This window comes from Suncus etruscus, chromosome 1 (assembly GCF_024139225.1).
Source record: "Suncus etruscus isolate mSunEtr1 chromosome 1, mSunEtr1.pri.cur, whole genome shotgun sequence".
In the NCBI taxonomy this organism is placed as follows: domain Eukaryota; kingdom Metazoa; phylum Chordata; class Mammalia; order Eulipotyphla; family Soricidae; genus Suncus; species Suncus etruscus.
In genome coordinates, this window is record NC_064848.1 from 193,350,361 (window position 1) to 193,371,208 (window position 20,848).

A 20,848-nucleotide genomic window follows, 5' to 3' on the forward strand; every position below is an offset into this window, starting at 1 on the left:
AAGATCTCAGTCTTTTCCTATCTGAGTTCCAAGCTCTGAGATCTCTTTAGGCCAATGACAAGACACCAATGGCAGGCTAGACTAGACAGTCCTCTGGGATGGAAGGTTTTAGCAAATAGCACACTGGCCAAGGCAGACCAAGGGAGCCCTGGGGGCGTGAATGAGAAATAATGATGCCAGGACAGCTTGCCCACAGGGGGACCCAGCACCATGCCTGCTACTGCTGGTTGCTCATGGGGTACTCGGGGCTCTCGGCCCAACATCCACTCAGTTCAAAATGGGTTTCAAAGACCATCTGAGAGTATCCAAGAAGGAGTTGTAGACAGTGAGTTGAAATTCTCTTAAGTCCATTTAAGTGAGTCCGATTCACTTACAAAATGCCACAGCGAACCATTTTGAGATTTGAGACTATAAAAATAGAACAGTAACCAGAGGCTCCTCCGAGCGCCTGAAACTTACTAGCTGTAGTCAGGAAGGAGTTGACCAACTTGTGCCTGTCTTTACTACGAGTTGGATCTGGGAGGCCGCCTGGGATGGGTGTTCTGTGCTTAAGTGAAAACTTTTTGGGAGGTTTGAGTTTGTCAAATGGCTTGTTCTGCCACTGGGATTTCAGCATGCTCTGGAAGTGCAGACTCATGGGAACATCTGCAAGAAAAGTAAAACACTGCAGGTTAATCCAGACACCTGGCCTCAGCTCCTCTCTCACGAAACAAAGGTTCTCCCATAAAGTAACTGGCTCTCCCCATCCTTCCTTTCTTTTGCCTTGTGGCATGACAACTTAGTCCCACCTCTGCACCTCCCTCCCACCTCCCCCTGCGACATTCATCGCGAGGTTGCTGTTAGCTGTTAATATTTAGCATCACAAATTAACTGCCTTGCTGTTCTGGGACCACACTGGGCTGTTTTCAGGTCTTACTCCTGATTCTGCACTCATGAATCACTCCTGGTGGGCTAGGGGGCCATATGGGATACCAGGGATGTAACCTGGTCAGTGACACGCAAGGCAGGCAAACACTCTACCTGGTGTACTTTCTCCAGCCCTCCTCCATTTTCTTAGTACTTCCTTCAGAGTTTTGTCATGCTCTCTTCCTCCTCCTACTGGTAAATTGTGTTAGCTGCCTACCTACAGTTAATTGTTTTGACAAGCAGGCTCTCAAAATAGCGCAGGTCGCCATGGCCAGCAGGTGGTGCTATTACTCAGTTCAAATCCAAGTTCCATTCTTTTTTCCCAAGGTTATACATACATCCTCTTCAAGGAGCGATTGAACAGATAGGGAAACAAGTTCCAGCTTCTGGAACACTGAAGAGTCACCACACCCTAATGCGTTACTTCAGGCATACAGTTCCTCAAAATCTATCAACTCTAGTCACGTTTTATGGGAGTGGTTAAAGCATGGTCAAGACTAGGTCAGATTTCTAGAACTGAGAGCAGTAAACTGGGGGCTGAACAGGGGGCTGAAATAGGGGCTCGTGCTTCCCTTTTCAAGCCACTGACCCTTCTTTGATCCCCAGCCAAATAGTTCCCAAAGCACTTCTGGAACAACCTAGAGTTGCTCCATCCCCCCCCCCCAAGAACAGTATTGAGAGATGTATGTAATAGCCTATGCAAATCAGCTTGGAATAGGAGTAAAAATTTGCTAATAATTTTGAGTCTAGGGGCTGGAGCGATAGCACAGCAGTAAGGCATTTGCCTTGCACGCAGCGAACACAGGACAGACCCTGGTTTGAATCCCAACATCCCATATGGTCCCTGGAGCCTGCCAGGAGTGACTTGTGAGCACAGAGCCAGGAGTAAGCCCTGAGCGTCGCTGGATATGAAACCTACCCCCCCCCCCCCCAAAAAAAACCCTCGAGTCTTCAGGACTGGAGAAAGTGCAAAGTTGGAAACCCTGCCATTTTAAAATTTCTTTTTGGAGCCACAGTTAGTTCTGGTACACAACGTCTGGCCCACAGTGTTGCGCTATGCTAGTTGGTCATCTTCTTTTTGTTTTTTGTTTTTGGGCCACACTTGGCAGTGTTCAGGGTTACTCCTGGCTCTACACTCAGAAATCGCTCCTAGCAGGCTTGGGGGACCATATGGGATGCTGGGATTCGAACCACCCTCCTCCTTCTGCATGCAAGGCAGTTGGTCATCTTCAATGCTTAGGACTATCCTAACACAATGGGGTCATTGACCTCACTACTTTAGAAGGCATGATACATGAAGCAATGGTGCCCTCTGAAGTTGGGCCTCTCTGTGGCTCTGGGGATTTTCCAGTCAATAGATAAGACTGCATAGTGTCTATGCCACTGTTTGGCTCAAAGCACAATGGTCACAAGCGGAACACCAGCCCCAAGTTTTAACTCTAAGATAGCCTAACTTATTTTTAGGCAAGTATGTTCATAGATTCAGTTTGGGACTAAAAAGGAGAATTCAGTTAGTTACCAATTCATCTAAACCCCACTGTTGAGGAGGGTGGAAATGACAGTGAGGAAGGAAAGTGGGAATTCAGAGGCAGGAACAAACTGAAATTAGAGACCAGAGAAAAAGGTGGGTCTTCTTCCCCCTCGCTCCTATATCTAACTGTTAGGAAATGATGGAATGCGGAAGCATATCTGAAGTATGATGTAGTGGCAAAGAAATAAAGCATTAACAGGGAAAGGTACTTCATAGGATAGGTGTTGAGTGATGGAACCAGAGCTGTCAGACAAATGGGAATATTTGACCAGAAGTTAAGAACTCTACTTGGTAATACTTAACAAAGGAATGGGAGAAAGGGAGGGGAGAAGAGGAGGGGGAAGAGAGAGTGTAAGCAGACAGATGACTCCTGGGGCTTTGTGCTCAGGGATCAAACCCAGGTGTGCCACGTTCAAGGCAATCTTGCTGTGCCATCGCTCTGAACCTTAGGTCTATTTCTTGATCCAAAGTAACAGATCGAAAACTAAAGCAACACATTATAAGGTAAATGAGAACAGCAGGAGGCAGCAGGGTAAAACATGGTCTACAAGGTAAAACATGGTCTACAAGGAAGTTACATAAGCTGCAACCCACTTGGCAAGAGACCCTGAAAGTCACAGAGAAGCGCTGCAGTGTCCTAGCACAGAGGTTTCTCACCAGCACTGGGAAGGCTGTGCTGCCTTCCTGCTTGTCCAGGGCTGCCTGCTGGCCTTCCTGAGCTCTCCGGACACTCTCTTTATTCTCACATCACCCCCAGTTGTTCCTGACTAAATCCCTGCCCCTGACTACTAGCTGACTAACCATACTTGCCACAAATTGTCAGAAGTGACGTGACAGCAGGATTAGAGTATGATGCAAGCCATTTTTCATACAGTGAAGGGAGTTTGAGAGTAAGATAAGTAGTTAAGGGTTTAGGAGGCCAGTATAAAATTCAATGGACTGAAGACTAGGGGAGTTAAAGTTCATCTAAGTTCCTTCAGCTGACAAAAGGAGGATTCCCTTGAATTGCTGTCAAAAGGAACTGTTCTTTTTAAAAAAACAATTGGTTTACTTTTTGTTTCAAGCCACACCAGTGGTGCTCAGAGATTACTTCTGGCTCTGTGCTCAGAGTACCGTATGTGTGCCAGGATTCGAACTAAGGGGAGTTGAAAGGAAAGAGTAGTGTGTGTACCAGCTCTCCAACCCACAATTTGCTTACATATCGTCTAAGTTATTTTTGTACTACAATGGCCGCTGAGAAGTTGTATGGAGACTAAAGAGAGTTTTGCCTGCAAAGTCAAGTATATATAACATGCTAAAGCTCTTCCCATCATAAAACACACACACAACCAATTTTTTGGGCCATAGCTGGCAGTACTCAGGGGTTATTCCTGGCTCTGCACCCAAAGGGACCATATGGGATGCTAGGGATCAAACCCGGGTTAGCTGTGTGCAAGGCAAATGTCCTACCTGCTGTGCTATAACACTGGCCCCGCAAATAAATCTTTTATCTGGTATTGATTCTCTTTCTTCAGACTTCTATTTCAATTATACCACTTTAAGAAAACTTGTATAAGGGCAGAAGAGATAAGACAGCGATAAAGTGTTTGCAGCTGATTCGAATAGATGGTGGTTCGAATCCAGGCATACCATATGGTCCCCCCAGGCTGCTAGGAGCGACCCTCCACCCAAAAAAGAAACTAGTATAAACTGGGGGCCGGAGTGGTAAGGCCTAGGACAACCGCAGTTCAATCCCCCAGCGTCCCATATGAACCCCAAGCTAGGAGCAATTTCTGAGCGCATAGCCGGGAGTAACCAAGTGTCACAGGGTGTGCCCCGCCCCAAATAAACTTGTATAAACTAACCAACCCAAATCCTAAGATTGCTGTAATTTCTGGATTCTTTTTTTTTTTTTTTTTTTTGGTTTTTGGGCCACACCCTGTGACGCTCAGGGGTTACTCCTGGCTATGCACTCAGAAGTTGCTCCTGGCTTCTTGGGGGACCATATGGGACGCCGGGGGAATCGAACCGCGGTCCGTCCTAGGATAGTGCAGGCAAGGCAAGGCACCTTACCTCCAGCGCCACCGCCCGGCCCCTAATTTCTGGATTCTATCTAAAGGAGTAATCAATATTTTTGTTCATGCACTGTACTATTTGAAATAAAGTGTAAAAAAAAAAAAAGACTCAAAAACCAAAACCACAGACAACTGTAGTAAAAGGCAAACAGTTTATGTGATCTAAAAAAGATCACTGTAAATTGTAAAGGTTATTTGGTAGAATACCTACACATGCCTTGAAAATACAGCCATGCCATGGAGCTAGGACAAAAGGCCAGAGGTCAAACTGCATGTAGGAGCCCCCAGGTTTATGACAACTGTAGGGAATAGGGTTATATCCAATGAACTTATATCCTTAGGGCACCTGATACTTGTTCTGAAAAAATAGGGCACAGAATTGGGTTATAAATTATATTCTAAATAATAAGGTAATCACTACTGTTGGGCTTGAGAGACAATATGGGATGCATATATGCAAATCTGGGTGCATTCCGGGCTGGCCATGTGCAAGGCACTCTACCACTGTGCTATCACTCTGGCTTCCCATTATTTTTTTGTTTTGTTTTGGCTTCCCATTATTTTTATTCAAAACTTAAAAATCGTTTTTGGGGGTCACTCTGGGCTCTGTGCTACCATGTATATGTTGCAGTAAATAGAACTTGGACCCAAACCTTTTGAGATCTCACCCAAGGGAATCCCCCTCCGAAGTCATAAATTGTTGATGTTCTAATTGCCCAAATTAAAAGACTATATGGAAAAGAAGAATCTTTATTTGGTTTGGGGGCAACACGAGCAGGAAAAGTGTTTGCTGGGGGTTAAACTGGAAATGCCCTGAATTGCAAAGTAAGTGCTTAAGCTCGGCAAACTCTCTCTTTCCAGTCCCAGAATGATTTCACTTTGGGAAAGGTAAAAGTCACTAAAGAGATGGGAGGCCGGAGAGATAACATGAAGATATGGCATTTGCCTTGCATGCAGAAGGATGGCGGCTCGAATCCTGGCATCCCATATGGTCCCGAGCCTGCCAGGAGCGATTTCTTTTTTTTCTTTTTTCTTTTTTGGTTTTTGGGCCACCCCCAGCGATGCTCAGGGGTTACTCCTGGCTGTCTGCTCAGAAATAGCTCCTGGCAGGCACAGGGGACCATATGGGACACTGGGATTCGAACCAACCACCTTTGGTCCTGGATCGGCTGCTTGCAAGGCAAACGCCGTTGTGCTATCTCTCCGGGCCCTCCAGGAGCGATTTCTAAGCAAAGAGCCAGGAGGAACCCATGAGCGCTTCAGAGTGTGACCCAAAAAACCACCAAAAAAAAAAAAAAAAAAAGAGAGAGAGATGGAGGGTCCAGAGCGCCACACACACACACACACACACACGCACGCACGCACGCGAGCCCCTGAGTGCAGAGCCAGTAGTGGCCAACACACACACACAGCCCATAACATTAAGAAAGCTAAAGTAGGGGCCAGAGAGAAACCACAGCGGTAGGACATTTGCCTTGCATACAGCCGATTCAGGACTGACAGTGGTTCAAATCTTGGCATCCCATATGATCCCCCATGCCTGTCAGGAGCGATTTCTGAGTGCAAAGCCAGGAAGGAGAAACCCCTGGAGCGCCGCTGGGTGTGGACAAGATCAAAACAAAACAAAACAAAAAAACTAAAGGAAAAATAAAATTAAAAGGTGTCATCTTGATAGCTGGGTTACACAGGATGCTGGCTGTCTTCTTATTATTTTTGATTCTGTGGCTTTTCTTACCATCAGGAAATGCCAGGACGGGGTGAACACAGGAGTCGAGCTGGGAGAGGCGTTCCAGCAATGGGGCCGCGTAGTGGATCTCCGGAGGCATCACGCTGGTGCTGCCTGAGCCGCACAGTGCACAGGCCGGATTCACATCACAGCCTGAGCGCATGCTGCTGCTCCGGTAAACCTGCGAAAAGTCAGACAAACCACAAATTCAACATCTCATGTAAGTCCTGCTTCCCACGCATTACACCCTTGATTCAAAAGGCCTTTTCTAGCATTTGTGTGAATGCTAACAAAAATTTTGATTAGTGAGTATATGAGTTTGCCATTCAAACACAAGTAATATTTGGGACTGGAGTACAGTGGATAGGGTGCTTGACTTGCACACGGCAGACCCAGGTTCAATCCACAGCATCCCATGTGGTCCTCTGTGCCTTGCAGGAATGATTCCTGAGCTCAGAGCCAGAAAACCCATTGAGCACTTTCAGGTGTGGCCCACAAACGATCAACTCCATAAACAAAGAATGATACTTCTAAGTGAATAAGCTTGAGGGGGTTGCACAGGAGAGATGAGATATACATGCCCTGCATGTGGCCACCCCCCCCCACTCCAAGCCCTGAAATTACACTGGTCCTCTAAGCATCTCCAAGAATTATCTCTGGGGGCTAGAGAGATAGAATGGAGGTAAGATGTTTGCCTTGCATGCAGGAGGTCGGTGGTTCGAATCATGGCATCCCATATGTCCCCTGAGCCTGCCAAGAGCAATTTCTGAGCACAGAGCCAGGAGTAACCCGAGTGCTGCCAGGTGTGGACCCCCCCCCCCAAAAAAAAAAAGAATTATCTCTGGGCATAGATGAGTGTGGCCCAAACCCCATCACCACTATAATACAAATAAAACACACAAAAAGTATGTTTTTCAACTACCAAATTAGGGAAACTAAGAGAACTCTATTTTGGGGGCCAGAGTGATAGCACAGTGGTGAAGTGTTTGCCTTGCAGGCGGCTGACCCACAACAGACCTGGGTTTGGTCCCCGGTGTCCCACCTGGTCCCCCAAGCCAGGAGAGATTTCTGAGTTCATAGCCAAGAGTAACCCCTGAGCGTCACAGGGTGTGGCCCAAAACAAAACAAACAAATAAACAAAAAAGCCCTAGTCAGTGTGTTATTGCTCTGGCCCCTCAGACACTGGGCTTTAACAGCAGAAAGAGCACTTTCTAAAAACTCTATTTTTGTACTGAACCAGTAACCAGAGGGCCAGGGGTGAGGCAAGCACTCCTGTTAAAGAAAAGCATGGCTCTCAGCATGCCATGGTCCAAAAAATATAATTTAATATTAAGAGTATTAACATAAAAATTAATTTGAGTTGAAGCAATAGCATTGCCTTGCACGTGGTTGACCTTAGTTTGATCTCCACCATCCCATATGGTCCCCAAGGACTGGCAGGAGTGAGCTCTAAGTCCTGATGGCATTAAAAAAAAATTTATGGGGTCAACTGGTTTCAATTCCTGGCATTCTATTAAAGTAACCTGAGCCAGAAGTGATTTCTAAGCAGTCATGAGTTAACCAGCTCCACCCCCAACACTGCTGGGTGTAGCCCAATACCAAAATATTAATTCAATTGTACTGTGGATTGTATGCCACACAAGAATCCTTGGTGGGCTTGGGAAACAGTATAGGATTACTGGTGATCCCAGATCAGCTACATGCAAGGCCTGCACCTTACGTGCAGTACTATTGCTCTGGCCCCACTATTTGGACAGTTCTGGAATGAAACTTTGGAAAAGGAAACAGTGATATATTGGACTATTTTGGCCTCGATGGAGTAACAAGTGGTCATATTCAGGATTTATCTACATCACTGGGTAACAAAGTAGCATAACATTGAAAATACATCACCCGGGGCCGGGCGGTGGCGCTAAAGGTAAGGTGCCTGCCTTGCCTGCGCTAGCCTTGGACGGACCGCGGTTCGATCCCCCGGTGCCCCATATGGTCCCCCAAGCCAGGAGCAACTTCTGAGCACATAGCCAGGAGTAACCCCTGAGCGTCACCGGGTGTGGCCCCCCCCCCAAAAAAAAAAAAAAAAAAACCAAAAAACCAAAACAAAAACAAAAACAAAAAAACAAAGCCAAAAACCAAACAAACCACATCACCCGACTTTCTTTTTGGTTTTTCGGGCCACACCCGTTTGATGCTCAGGGGTTACTCCTGGCTAAGTGCTCAGAAATTGCCCCAGGCTTGGGGGGGCCATATGGGAGCCAGGGGATCGAACCTCGGTCATGATCTTTCCTTGCTGGCCCCCAACCCCTGACTTTCTGTCTGTGAAATGTACTGCAGGTAAAGGGAATCCCCCAAAATCATGATGGTTTCACCAAGTTTTGAAAAAGCTACACATAAAAAAACTCCTGAACACGATGACTCCATTAGTTAGGCACAGGACTGAGGAGATGCAAGCTGAAAGGATCAAGTCTCGCGCAGTAGGAAGTCCCACAGCTGCAGCCAACAATGCAACAACGCAGGACCCAAGTAAGAATTCAGAAGACCTTGATCTACCAGTCAGATTGCATTAAGAGGACCACCTTGTGTTTTCTTTAATGAAGGGACAGGAAAACTCAACTTATGGGCCAACACAGCACAGCACCCTTGAAAGGAAAGTAACACAATCTATGTTTTGCCACATAAAATCAAACAATTAGCACCAGAGGCAGGGAGCTAGCATTTGCCTTACATGTGTCTAACCTGACCCCCCAAATCCCCTACACCCCATTTGTTCTCTTGAACACTGCCATGGATCACTCCTGAGCACAGAATCAGGAGTAGCTCGAGGACAACTGAGTGTGACCACAAAAACCAAACCAAACCAAACCAAACCAAAAAACCAACCAAACAAAAACCTGAAACAAAACAAAACAAAAATTTCTGGATACTAGGAGGAATGTAATCAGAAAAAAATCTTAAGGCATAGCATAAGAAGGGATAAGTAGACCAGTTTTCTTAACAAATAAATTACTAAGAAAAGAAGTTTGATAGGTAGCTTTCCCACTGAGAATACCTAGAAAGACTAGACTGAAACAAAACTTAAATCTGAGAGACTCTGAAACAATAACAATATCTATTGAGGAACCAAGATTTGAGAGAAGACACATGGAAACATAAAGTATTTTCTTTCTAGGAACATACAAGTGTTTCTGGAAAAGAGGCTTAGAATTTGATGTTCCAACAGAGCATAGAGAAATGGGTATATAGAAATGAGTATAGAGGGGCCAGAGAGATAGCACGGAGGTAAGGCTTTTTGCCTTTCATGCAGAAGGTCATCAGTTCGAATCCGGCTTCCCATATGGTCCCCCGTGCCTGCCAGGAGCAATTTCTGAGCATGGAGCCAGGGAAAACACACACACAGAAACGAGTATATAATGGCTTATATGGTTGGAGAGTCTGTTAAGTGTTAAATTCCCAGGTAAAAAAACTGTAATATGTCTGATATGTATAAAATAAGGCTACTCCAAAATAATGAATGGAGAAAAAAGCTACCTAAAAAACCAGTCAGATCAAGTCACAAACAAGATCAGTTTTTCCCCCAATTTTCTAGGACAGTGGTTGGCAACCTGCGGCTCACGAGCCACATGTGGCTCTTTACACTTTTAATGTGGCTCTTCTGTGTGCCGGGCGGCCGCTCCAGGAGTCAGGACTCTGCTCCTAGCCTCTGCCAGTGCGCACCCTGTGTGGCTCTCAAAATAAAATTCAATCGTGATTTTGGCGAGATTTGGCTCAGTTGAAAAAAAAAAAAAAAGGTTGCCCACCACTGCTCTAGGACATATGCCTGGCAAAGAAAAATAACACATCTTTCTCTAGAGAGAGACAGCATCCAAGCTCATGATGCTGGATGGCCTGGTGCAGCAGAATTGCATGTCTAACAGTAATACTGGTTCTTCTGTTAAAGAACAACCCCCAAAAAATACACAATCCTCAGAGGTACAGATTTTAGAGTTAGCAGACAAGGATTTAAAAGGTATTGTCATGTTTTATTAAGATAATAATAAGTATGTGTGAAAACACTCATGGTTCTCTTTGTACATGAGGGAAAATAAATAACAGAATGGTTAAAATAAGGTGGGATCAAAGAAACAGTACAGCAGGAAAGGTTCTTGCCTTGCACACAGCAGACCCAAATTTGATTTGACCCAACTTTGATCCCCAGCACCAAATATAATCCCCCAAGCCCTGAGCATAGCTGTGTATGGTCCAAAAAAAAGAGAAAAAAAAAAGACGTGTGCACATGTGCAAGGGTATGGCACCACTTCTTATGTGGCGTTCAAGTTCCTACGTAGAATGTTCAGAGATTGTTTATTTAACTGAAAATGTAGGGGCATGAATATAGGCTATGCATGTGGAAGCCCCAAGTTCCATCCCTGGCACTGTCCGGTCCTCAACACTATCAGAAAACACCAGCACACCCCTGGGTATGGCCCACAAACCACCCAACTAGAAATAGAAGCAATTTTAAAAGTCCATTATGAGGGCCTGATAGTACAACAGCAGGTAGGGTGTTTGCCTTGCATGCTGCTGACTAGGGACTATCCTGGGTTCGATCCCTGACATCCCATATGGTCCCTCGAGCCTTCCAGGAGTGGTTTATGAGTGCAGAGCCAGGACTAGGCCCTGAGTGACATGGGGTATGGTCCCCCAAAACCAAAACATAAGTTCATTATGAACCAAGGAGATGGCTTGAAGGACCAGAATGCATGCACGAGTCCTGGGGTTTGATCCCTAGCACTGCAAAGGCCACTAAAGACCATAAGGAGAGAAATAACATGAAATAAACTAACAGAAACAAACATAAAATAAGCCTACTATACAGAACTCTGGAAGTAACTCAGAGCCAGACCACTTGCACATATGTGTGACCCTTGATTCCATTCCAGCACCATAAATCAGTTTCTCACAATGTTCAAAATGAGGGGCTGGAGAGGTAGTAAGCAAGTTTTTAAGGAGCTTGCCCTGAATGCAGCTGACCCAGGTTTGATCCCCAACACTATATATGAGCACCGCAGAAAGGTATACGCTCTGAAGGCAGCTGGGTGTGGCCCTAAGGCCCTCTCCCCCACTCAAAAAAAGTTCTAAGGCATTTCCCCTGAATACAGAAGAATGGTAGTTCGAATGCCAGGAGCGATTTCTGAGCATAGAGCCAGGGGTAACCCCTGAGTGCTGCTGGGTGTGACCAAAAATTAAAAACCAACCCCAACCCAAAAAAAAGGTTTGGGGAGATAGATTTAAAAGGCTAGTCAAATATCAGTGTGTTGCATTTGATCCCAGGTACAGAACAGTACCAAGTACCAGTGCCAAGTATGGGACCCACAAACAATACCCAAACACTTAAATTGTGCAAAAGAGGAACAAACACTAAATGAGGAAAGAGAAAATGAGAGCCTAAGCAATTACACAGTATTGCCTTTTGCACATGGCCAACCTGAGTTCAATCCTTAGCATCTCATATGCCAGGAGTAATTTCTGAGCATGAAGCTGATTGCTGCTCGGTGTGAGTCCCCCAAATGTGGACAAATGAAAAAAAAAAAAAAAAAAGATATTGCTACACGTAATTACAACAAATAAATGACCAGCACACACTGAAATTTCAAACCAAAACAACCCAAACACCCAGCACATTTAAATTAGTTAAAACACAATTTGGAAAAAAATTCTAAACAGAAAACTCAGGAAAAACTATACAGAATAAACATAAGCTGAAAAAAAAAACACCCCAATAACTTAATGTGTCAAAACAAAAACAAAAAAAAAAAACAACTTTCAATAGAATATTTTCAAGGGGACGGGAGAGATAGCATGGAGGTAAGGTGTTTACCAGCATTCCCACTGAGAATACCTAGAAAGACTAGATTGAAACAAAACTTAAATCTGAGAGACTCTGAAACAATTAACAATATCTATTGAGGAACCAAGATTTGAGAGAAGACACATGGAAACATAAAGTACTTTCTTTCTAGGAACATACAAGTGTTTCTGGAAAAGAGGCTTAGAATTTGATGTTCCAACAGAGCATAGAGAAATGGGTATATAGAAATGAATATAGAGGGGATGGAGAGATAGCACGGAGGTAAGGCTTCCCATATGGTCCCCCGTGCCTGCCAGGAGCAATTTCTGAGCATGGAGCCAGGAGTTTCCCTTGAGCACTGCCGAGTGTGATCCAAAAACCACACACACACAAAAGAATATTTTCAAAATTCAAGACAAAAATTTTAGAACAAGGGTTTTACACCTAAGTCTAAGAGGTTGAAAAAATTCATACATCTAAATATATCTCTGCACATTGCAAAACACAAACCAAAAATAGGGCGAAGTCATGAAATTAAGTTACCAGAGAGAAGAGTTAACCTATAGTGACAACTGAGACAAGAATTTTTGCCAACACTGGAAGGTAATGAAATGTCTTCAAACTGCTGAACAAAAATTAAATAAAGACAACCTAATATTGTGTGCATATTCACAAATACACATGTGTGTAAAATTACACAAAATTTACATGTTTTAATGTTAAGAGACTTATTTACAACTCAGAGCCTATTGCTAGAAGGTTCCTTAAAGAATGAAATATGCAGGATATATGTCATATAAAGCAGGATGCAAATATATATATATATATGAATGCAAAAGCAATGATGGCAAATGTAAAGAAATATAAACTCTGAAATTACTCATTGGGGCCAGAGCAATAGCACTGAGGGTAGGTCATTTGCCTTGCAAGTGGCTATCCAAGGATCGATCCCATATACCCCCTTTAGTCCCCTGAGCCTGCCTGCCAGGAGCGATTCCTGAGAGCAGAGCCAGGAGTTACCCCAGAGCAACACTGGGTTGTGGCCCCCCCCCCAAAAAAAAAACCTAAAAAAGTTACTCTTTGGAGGTATTTCAAATAAAGATGAGTACAAGGGTTTTTTGGGTCTGGGGTGTGTGTGAGTAGGAAGGTGCAGTGCAAGGAATAAGAATCCAGGGTCTCACACAAGCAATGAATTTGCTGGACACCAAGCTATAGCCCCAGCCCTGGAGAATACCATTTCAAAAGAGGCCTTCAAAAGTCAATTTCCAGAGAGATTCAAAAGTCCTCTTCCAAGGGTCCAGGCATTTGCCTTCCATGTCATAAATCCGGATCTGATCCCCAAGCATAGAGTCAAGAGTAAGCCCAGAGCACAGCTGGGTGTGGCCACAGATCTCTAACCACACCCCAAAAGGAAGTCTGATTGTTTCAGAAGCAGCTGGAGATATAACAATCGTCACTTAACCAGACAGATGGCAGAAAGGGCATAAAAATAAGGGAGAAGAAAGCAATATCCCTGAGCAATACAGTGGCATCTCCCTAGCTCTGTGCTTAGGGACCACACAACAGTACATGGCTTGAGTTGAATAGAGTGCTAGTGCTAGGGACTGAACCCATGTCAGCTGTGTGTAAGGCTGTACTACCTCTCCTGTCCTGAGAAAAGAATCTTAAAACCACAGTAGCAGAATAAAATCCTACGTAAGATGGAGGATTTGATAGGACAAAATTGAGCCCTCACACTAAGGCTCTTCTCCATCAAGGATTACAGCCCCAAGCACTGAGTGTGAAGAGGCTCTGGGCAATGCCAAGTGTGATCAAGATCCTAATCCAAACAAACAAAAAGGACAATAAAATGTAGTCAAAATAAGCCAAACTAACCCAAATCTTGTTCAATTGAATACAAAATTTAAAATCAGACCGACAAAACTCGCATTAAAAGACTTTTGAGGGCTGAAAATAAAAGCATGCACACCTGTCAGCTTCATGTTTAAAATTAAAGGAAATAATTCGATAAGAAAATGCACACACTGTAACATTAATATGAAGACAAGTACAAGACAAATAGTGAGGAAAGTACATAAAATACAATAATAGCAAGAAGAAAAGTAGCACACAGGCAAATAGGAGCTAGCTGTGAGAAACCAAGATATTACATTTACATCAATGATACTTTGTTTTTTTCTTTGCTTTTTGGGTCACACCCGGCAGTGCTCAGGGGACCATATGGGATGGTGGGAATTGAACCCCAGTCCATCCTAGGTCTTCAGCGTGTAAAGCAAATGCCCTACTGCTGTGCTATCACTCTGGCCCCTCTTTTGCTTTTTGGACCATACCCAGCAGTGCTCAGGGGTTACATCTGGTTTGCCCTCAGAAATTGCTCCTGATGATGCTAGGCACACCATATGGGTTTACAGGAATAAAATTCATGTTGATCGGGCCCGGAGAGATAGCACAGCGGCGTTTGCCTTGCAAGCAGCCGTTCCAGGACCAAAGGTGGTTAGTTCGAATCCCGGTGTCCCTTATGGTCCCCCGTGCCTGCCAGGAGCTATTTCTCAGCAGAAGCCAGGAGTAACCTCTGAGCACCGTCGGGGGTGCCCCTCCCCCCCAAAAAATCATGTTGGTCACGTTCAAGTCAAGCGTACTTCTCAATGTACTTCTCTCCAGCCCCTTTTGAATTTAACGTCATGCCACCACATTGCCAAAACATGTGGCGATAAATATCATTAGAAAAATACAAATATGTGGGGCTGGAGAGATAGCATGGAGGTAAAGCATTTGCCTTTCATACAGAAGGTCATAGGTTTGAATCCCGGCATCCCATATGGTCCCCCGAACCTGCCAGGGGCGATTTCTGAGCGTGAGCCAGGAGTAACCCCTGAGCGCTGCCAGGTGTGACACAAACAAACAAAAAATACAAACATGAGGCTAGACCAATAACTCTCTTGCATGTAGTGGACCCAGATTGGATCACCAGCATCTCATATGGTGAGCCTGCCAGGAGTGATTCAGAATGTACAATGTATTCTGAACCAGGAGAAACCCAAGTGCCATCAGGTGTCAAACAATAACAACAAAAATAAAAAAAAAACAAACAGAAAAGCTAACAACAAGAACCCAAGTTCAAGGGCTTGGGCAGATGGGTGGGTAGAGGTGTATTCTATGTACATAGAGCCAACAACACTGAAAGCAGAGATCCAAAAACTACAACTAAACTTAATGTGTGTGTCAAAGAAGTAGGCTAGAGATTCGAGAGAACCTGAGAGCAGTGGTGGAGGGATAGGTGTTGGAATATTGCCTAAAAAACACCATCATGAGCAAATGTGAATCACGAGCCTTCATTTAAAAAAAGGGGGGGGAAATATTAAAAGAATTAAAAATATTAAGATGAACCTTAAAGTCTCCCCAGTTTTTCTTTCTTTCTTTTTGCCATATCCTGTGATGCTTATGGGGTTACTCCTGGCAGTGCTGAGGGAACCACCTGGGATACAGAGATAGAACCTGGGTTGGCTGCATGCAAGACAAGAACTTTACCTGCTGTGCTCTCTCTCTGGTGCTTTAGTGAGTCTTCTTGAAACTATTTGTGTTTGTTTTGGGCATGCTCAGGGTGTACTAGCTTGGTACTCAGGCAACCATGTAGTGCTGAGATCAAACCTGTCTGGGCTCCTTAAGTAAAGTGTGTACTCTAGCCCTTGGGACTTATTTTCATCATGCTCGCCCTACATTCTGAAATCGTATAAATGCTTACTCAGACTTGAATAGGACCTGCCACCAAGCTCTTTTATGCCAATTACTCCAATTTGGAAAAACAAAAACCTACAAAAATACTCCAAGACATTTCTCTTCAAAATTAAAATCTGAAGGATACATGCACACCATTAGTCTAGGTATAGGAGGTTGTTTTTGTCCTGGGTGGGTGGGTGAGGGAAAGGGCTCCCAAGAGTGCTCAGGAGGGCCGAAGAGAAAGCACAGTGGTAGGGCGTTTGCCTTGCATGTGGCCCACTTGGGTTCTATTCCCAGCATCCGATATGGGGATCGAACTGCGGTCCGTCCTAGCGCTTACAAGGCGGACGCCTTACCTCTAGCACCAACACTCCGGCCCCGCTTTAACCCATTTTTATCCCTCTGGCCCTCAAATACCGTTTAAAGATTCAGTATATACCTTCTTCAAAAGCACATTCGTTTTCAGAACTTTGTGTGAGGGGTGGTTTGCAGATTCAAACCCAGAATCTCAAAATGTGCCAAAAGTATGTGCTCTACTACTGATTATATTCCTTGGGGGAAAAAAAAACATTTTTAGGTATAGATGAGAAGGTACTATCAAGTTAATTAAAAAAGTGTGTTACTCCCCTTCCCAAAATTTGTTACTTTTAAATTTAGAAAGAGGGCTGAAGGGATAGTAAACAGGGTGAGGTTTTGGATTCAGCTGACTCCAGTTCAATCCCAGCATCCTGTATGATCCCCAGAGCACCATCATGAGTAGAGGCAGGAGCAACCGCTGAGCAGTGCAGGGTGTAGCCAAAAACCAAACCAAGGGAAAACAAACAAACAAACAAACAAACAAAAATCCACCATAAGGTCATACCCACACTTCAAAAAAAAAATTATGACACATCTAGATTTGCCATGACAGAGTTGTTAGCAAGCTGTTAAAATATAAGGACACTACCATTAAGTTTAGAAGATGAACTGAGGGCCCGGATAGATAGCACAGCGGCATTTGCCTTGCAAGCAGCCGATCCAGGACCTAAGGTGGTTGGTTCGAATCCTGGCGTCCCATATGGTCCCCCGTGCCTGCCAGGAGCTATTTCTGAGCAGACAGCCAGGAGTAACCCCTGAGCACCGCCGGGTGTGGCCCAAAAACAAACAAACAAAAACAAAACAAAACAAAAAAGATAAACTGAAGCTTTTACTGCATGAGGTTTATTTTATTTTAGCTAAGTCTGTCAAAAGTATGATAAAAATCTACAATTTTAGAGTTGACGTTAATATAAAACTGTTGCAGGGGCCCGAGAGAAAGCATGGAGGTAAGGCATTTGCCTGAAGGTCGGTGGTTCAAATCCTGGCATCCCATATAGTGCCCCGTGCCTGCCAGGGGCAATTTTCTGAGCATAGAGCCAGGAATAACCCCTGAGCGCTGCTGGGTGTGATCCAAAAACCAAAAACCAAACAACAACAACAACAACAACAACAAAAAACAAACCCAAAAAAACAAACGCATAAAAAAAATCCTTAATATCCTACCTAGGCTTCGGCTTAGGGACTTAACGAAAACAGGGAGCCAGTGTTACAGAAGACTGAACACCACAACGATGGATAGGAACCTCTAGAACCTAGAGACTCTATCCTAGACCTTGACCTATAACCTGCACAAATACCAAGATCACTAGCTACAGTGGCTTGATTTTCTCACACACAACCGAGAGGAAACTTTCCTGGCATCACAAAAAAGCCTTTGGGATGGGGTAATGAGTAAATATGGAGCCAGGAGTTGATCCCATGATGGTATGTTTCAAGGATGGAGAAACCCTGAATCTCTTAGGCCACAGGAATTCTGTTTCTTCCCCAATGCTTACTGTGCCTATGCCAAAAAAAAAAAAAAAAAAAAAAAAAAAAAGTGGGGGGAACCCCAAACCCTACCACTCCAGCACCCATACTTTTTCTTGTTTTGTTTTGATTTGTTAGTTTTTGACTTTATTTTCCTTCTCTTTGTTCTTCCACTTTTCTTTCTTTTTCACACTTGCGGTTATTAGAGATTTATTTTTATTTTTATTTGCCGGGTCCATTTTTTTCTTTTTTCTTCCATTTTTCTTTTCTCCTTTCTTTTTTTGGTAGTTGCCACCAAATTTTATCTCCAATGACGGTGGAATGAATGCTCAATCTACAACAAACTGTAAAGTGGAGACCAGTTGCACTGGCATACTGGGGGGTAGAGGAGGGAGATGTGGGATGCATGCTGGGAATAGGGACGGAGGGAGGACAGCACTGGTGGTGGGAATGCCCCTCATTCATTGTCACTATGTACCATAAATGATGCAGTGAAAGACTTGTAATGTACTTTGGTCACAATAAAAATTTAAAAAAAGAAAACTGTTGCTTTTCCCACTATCAACTCTTCAATCTCCCAGTCCAAGTTTATATGACTGCTAAACGAAATCAACTCAAATGTCAATGTGAGGGGCTGGAGAGATGGATCACCAGGTAGGGAATAGCTTTGCATGTGGAGGACTTTAATTTGATCCCTGAGCTCAGAGACAGGAGTGAGCAGACAGGCAGGAGTAACCCGAGCAACGCCGGGTGTGGCCCCCCCAAAAAAACGAAAAACAAAAAAAAAACAAGGGGGCTGAAGACCTGGATGGACCCGGGTTTGATCATCGGCATCCCATATGGTCCTCCTAGCTTGCCAGGAGCGATTTCTGAATGCAAAGCCAGGAGTAACCCCTGAGCACAGACAGCAGGGTGTGGCACAAAAACCAACCAACCAACCAACCAACAACAGCAACAAAGAAACAAATGCGAAAAGCAACAAAGAAACAAATGCCAAAAGCAACAAAAACAAAACAAAAAGTTAACATGAAATCTGCCAGATGTCTGAGGCTTGTTATTTTGGAATGACTGAATTTCAGAGGCAGTCTGAGAAACATCTGAGAGAAATTATTCTAAATTCTTCACCCTAAATTCTAAACCTCAGAAGAGACTGATAGTTAATTTTCATTTGTTAATATCTTCCTTTATAAAGACCACCACAAAGTTTCACAGTACAACTCCATATTGTAACAAAATAAGCACTAAAAATTCACTGTCCAAGCATTAATGGTTTAACTTTTTTTTTTCCTCTCTTGTCTGGAGTTGTAAATGATCAATCTTCTATTTTATTCTTTATTGGGGGGGGGGGCAATACCTAGTAGTACACAGGAATCACTCCTGGCGAGGTTTGGGGATATGAGACGTTGGGATCAAACCCTGGTTGGGCATGTATAAAGGAAGAGCCTTACCTACCAGCTGTACTATTTCTCTGGCCCCACAAATAAAGTCTTTTAAGAAGATTCCCCCGGCTCCCATCATATAAGCTTATTTCTCTAACAACGTTGGAAAGCATAATCTGCACAGAGCACATCATTTATATACCTCTGTTCTTTCCCAAACCCAATCCAATCATCCCTTCAAAGGTCTCCCTCTAATAATGCACATCCCTCACCCTGACCCCACCCAAGAGCAAAGTCAGTTTTCAGTTCACTCTTCATCTGGGTCATGGACCACAGACATCAACCCCCTCCCACATACTGCTCTCTCCAATTCCCTTCTCCTCCACCACTAGACAATGCTTCCCTAGGCGTTCTCTCTCTCCTATCCTGGAATGACAGAGACTAAATTCACACACCTCGTTTCCAATGTGAATGTATAGTCCCTAACTCTGCCTTATAGGAGACACATTTCCTAGGCCAGGGGGCCATATGGGATGACGGTGAGAGAGCTTGGTTGGGTCATGTGCAAGGCAAGCACCCTCCCTGCTATAGAATCTCTCCAGCTTCTGTACTTCTCTACAGCAACTGGTTCACTCTTTTGACAGTGGCCGAATGCCATTAGTACCTACCTTCTTGGAAAGAGGAACGATGCTACTGGGTCGAACAAGCCTCCGTTTCTTACAGGTCAGTACAGGTCGTGTTCGAGCTGCCACACAGGAGCCATCCGTTGATGAGGAGACTAGATTCAGTCGTTGCTTTTTATGTAATTGTTCCTCAGCATCAGAGCTATCACCTGGAATGTGGTCCGCCAAGACAGGCTGAAGACTATACAGGGAAAGAAAGAAAATTCGTTTCTCAGAAGCAGCAAGGAAACCAAGTCTCTATCACCTCTTTTACTCACAAATGTCCACAGATAAAAACAAGTACTCTCTAGCAGGGCTTCTTCAAACTTTCTAGATGTGATTCCTTTCACCCAATAAATGTTTACTTGATCCCAGCTTCTCTTCTCTCTCTCCCCTCTTCCCCCACTCTCTTCCTCCCTCCCTCCCTCCCTCTCTGCTTTTGACAAGCCTGGGGGGACCAGGTCCCGTGCAAGACAAATGCCCTACCTCTCAGGCCCCCAATTCAAACATTTCTTTTTTTCTTTTTTTGGTTTTTGGGCCACACCCAGCAGCGCTCAGGGGTTACTCCTGGCTCTGTGCTCAGAAATCGCTCCTGGCAGGCATAGAGGACCATATGAGATGGCGGGATTCGAACCACCATTGGTCCTGAGTTGGCTACTTGCAAGGCAAAAGCCCTACAGCTGTGCTATCTCTCTGGCCCCACAAACATTTCTTGATAAAAAGTCGTTTTAGAGCCAGCATGATAGCAGAGCAAGCAGGGTGTTTGCCTTGCAGACAGCAGACCCAGGGTGAATAACCAGCATCCCCTATGGCCCCGTAAGCCTGCCAAGAATGATTTCTGAGCACAGAGGCAAGAATAACTAGAATACTACCAGATTTGGCCCAAAAATAAAAAAGAGGGGTTCAAGAGAGAACACGAGCTTCTTCAGACTGAAAATAAGGAAAGAAACACAGAGACAAATATGTAAGACATGTGTTCAAGGAAGAGCCTGGACTTGAAGAATAAGCCCATAGATGTATTAAAAAAAATTTTTAACAATCCCAGGCGTAAGAGATGAAGCTCTATAGCAGAAATAGGCCACCTCTTGATGCTGACATCTGGTAAACTTAAGTGTTTACAAAGCATTTATGGTTATTCCTTTGTTAGGGATTTTGAACATGTCTGACAAACTAAGAATCAGCAAACAATCTTGGGTTGTAGTAATTAAATTCTACTCTACAAAAG

The 20,848-nt window shown here is 44.2% G+C and overlaps 1 protein-coding gene across 3 annotated transcripts in view; it reads right to left on the reverse strand.

Annotated features, from left to right (window-relative positions):
- The window catches only part of KANSL1 (KAT8 regulatory NSL complex subunit 1), a 182,886-nt gene that overhangs the window by 10,131 nt on the left and 151,907 nt on the right, over window positions 1–20,848 (reverse strand). For all 3 annotated transcript variants that reach the window (XM_049779034.1, XM_049779018.1, XM_049779026.1), the window contains 3 exons: window positions 19,630–19,825; window positions 6,227–6,398; window positions 460–645 (listed from right to left, as the gene is read on the reverse strand). In XM_049779034.1, coding sequence (XP_049634991.1) covers window positions 460–645; window positions 6,227–6,398; window positions 19,630–19,825 — 554 coding nt within the window. The remainder of the gene's footprint in view (window positions 1–459; window positions 646–6,226; window positions 6,399–19,629; window positions 19,826–20,848) is intronic.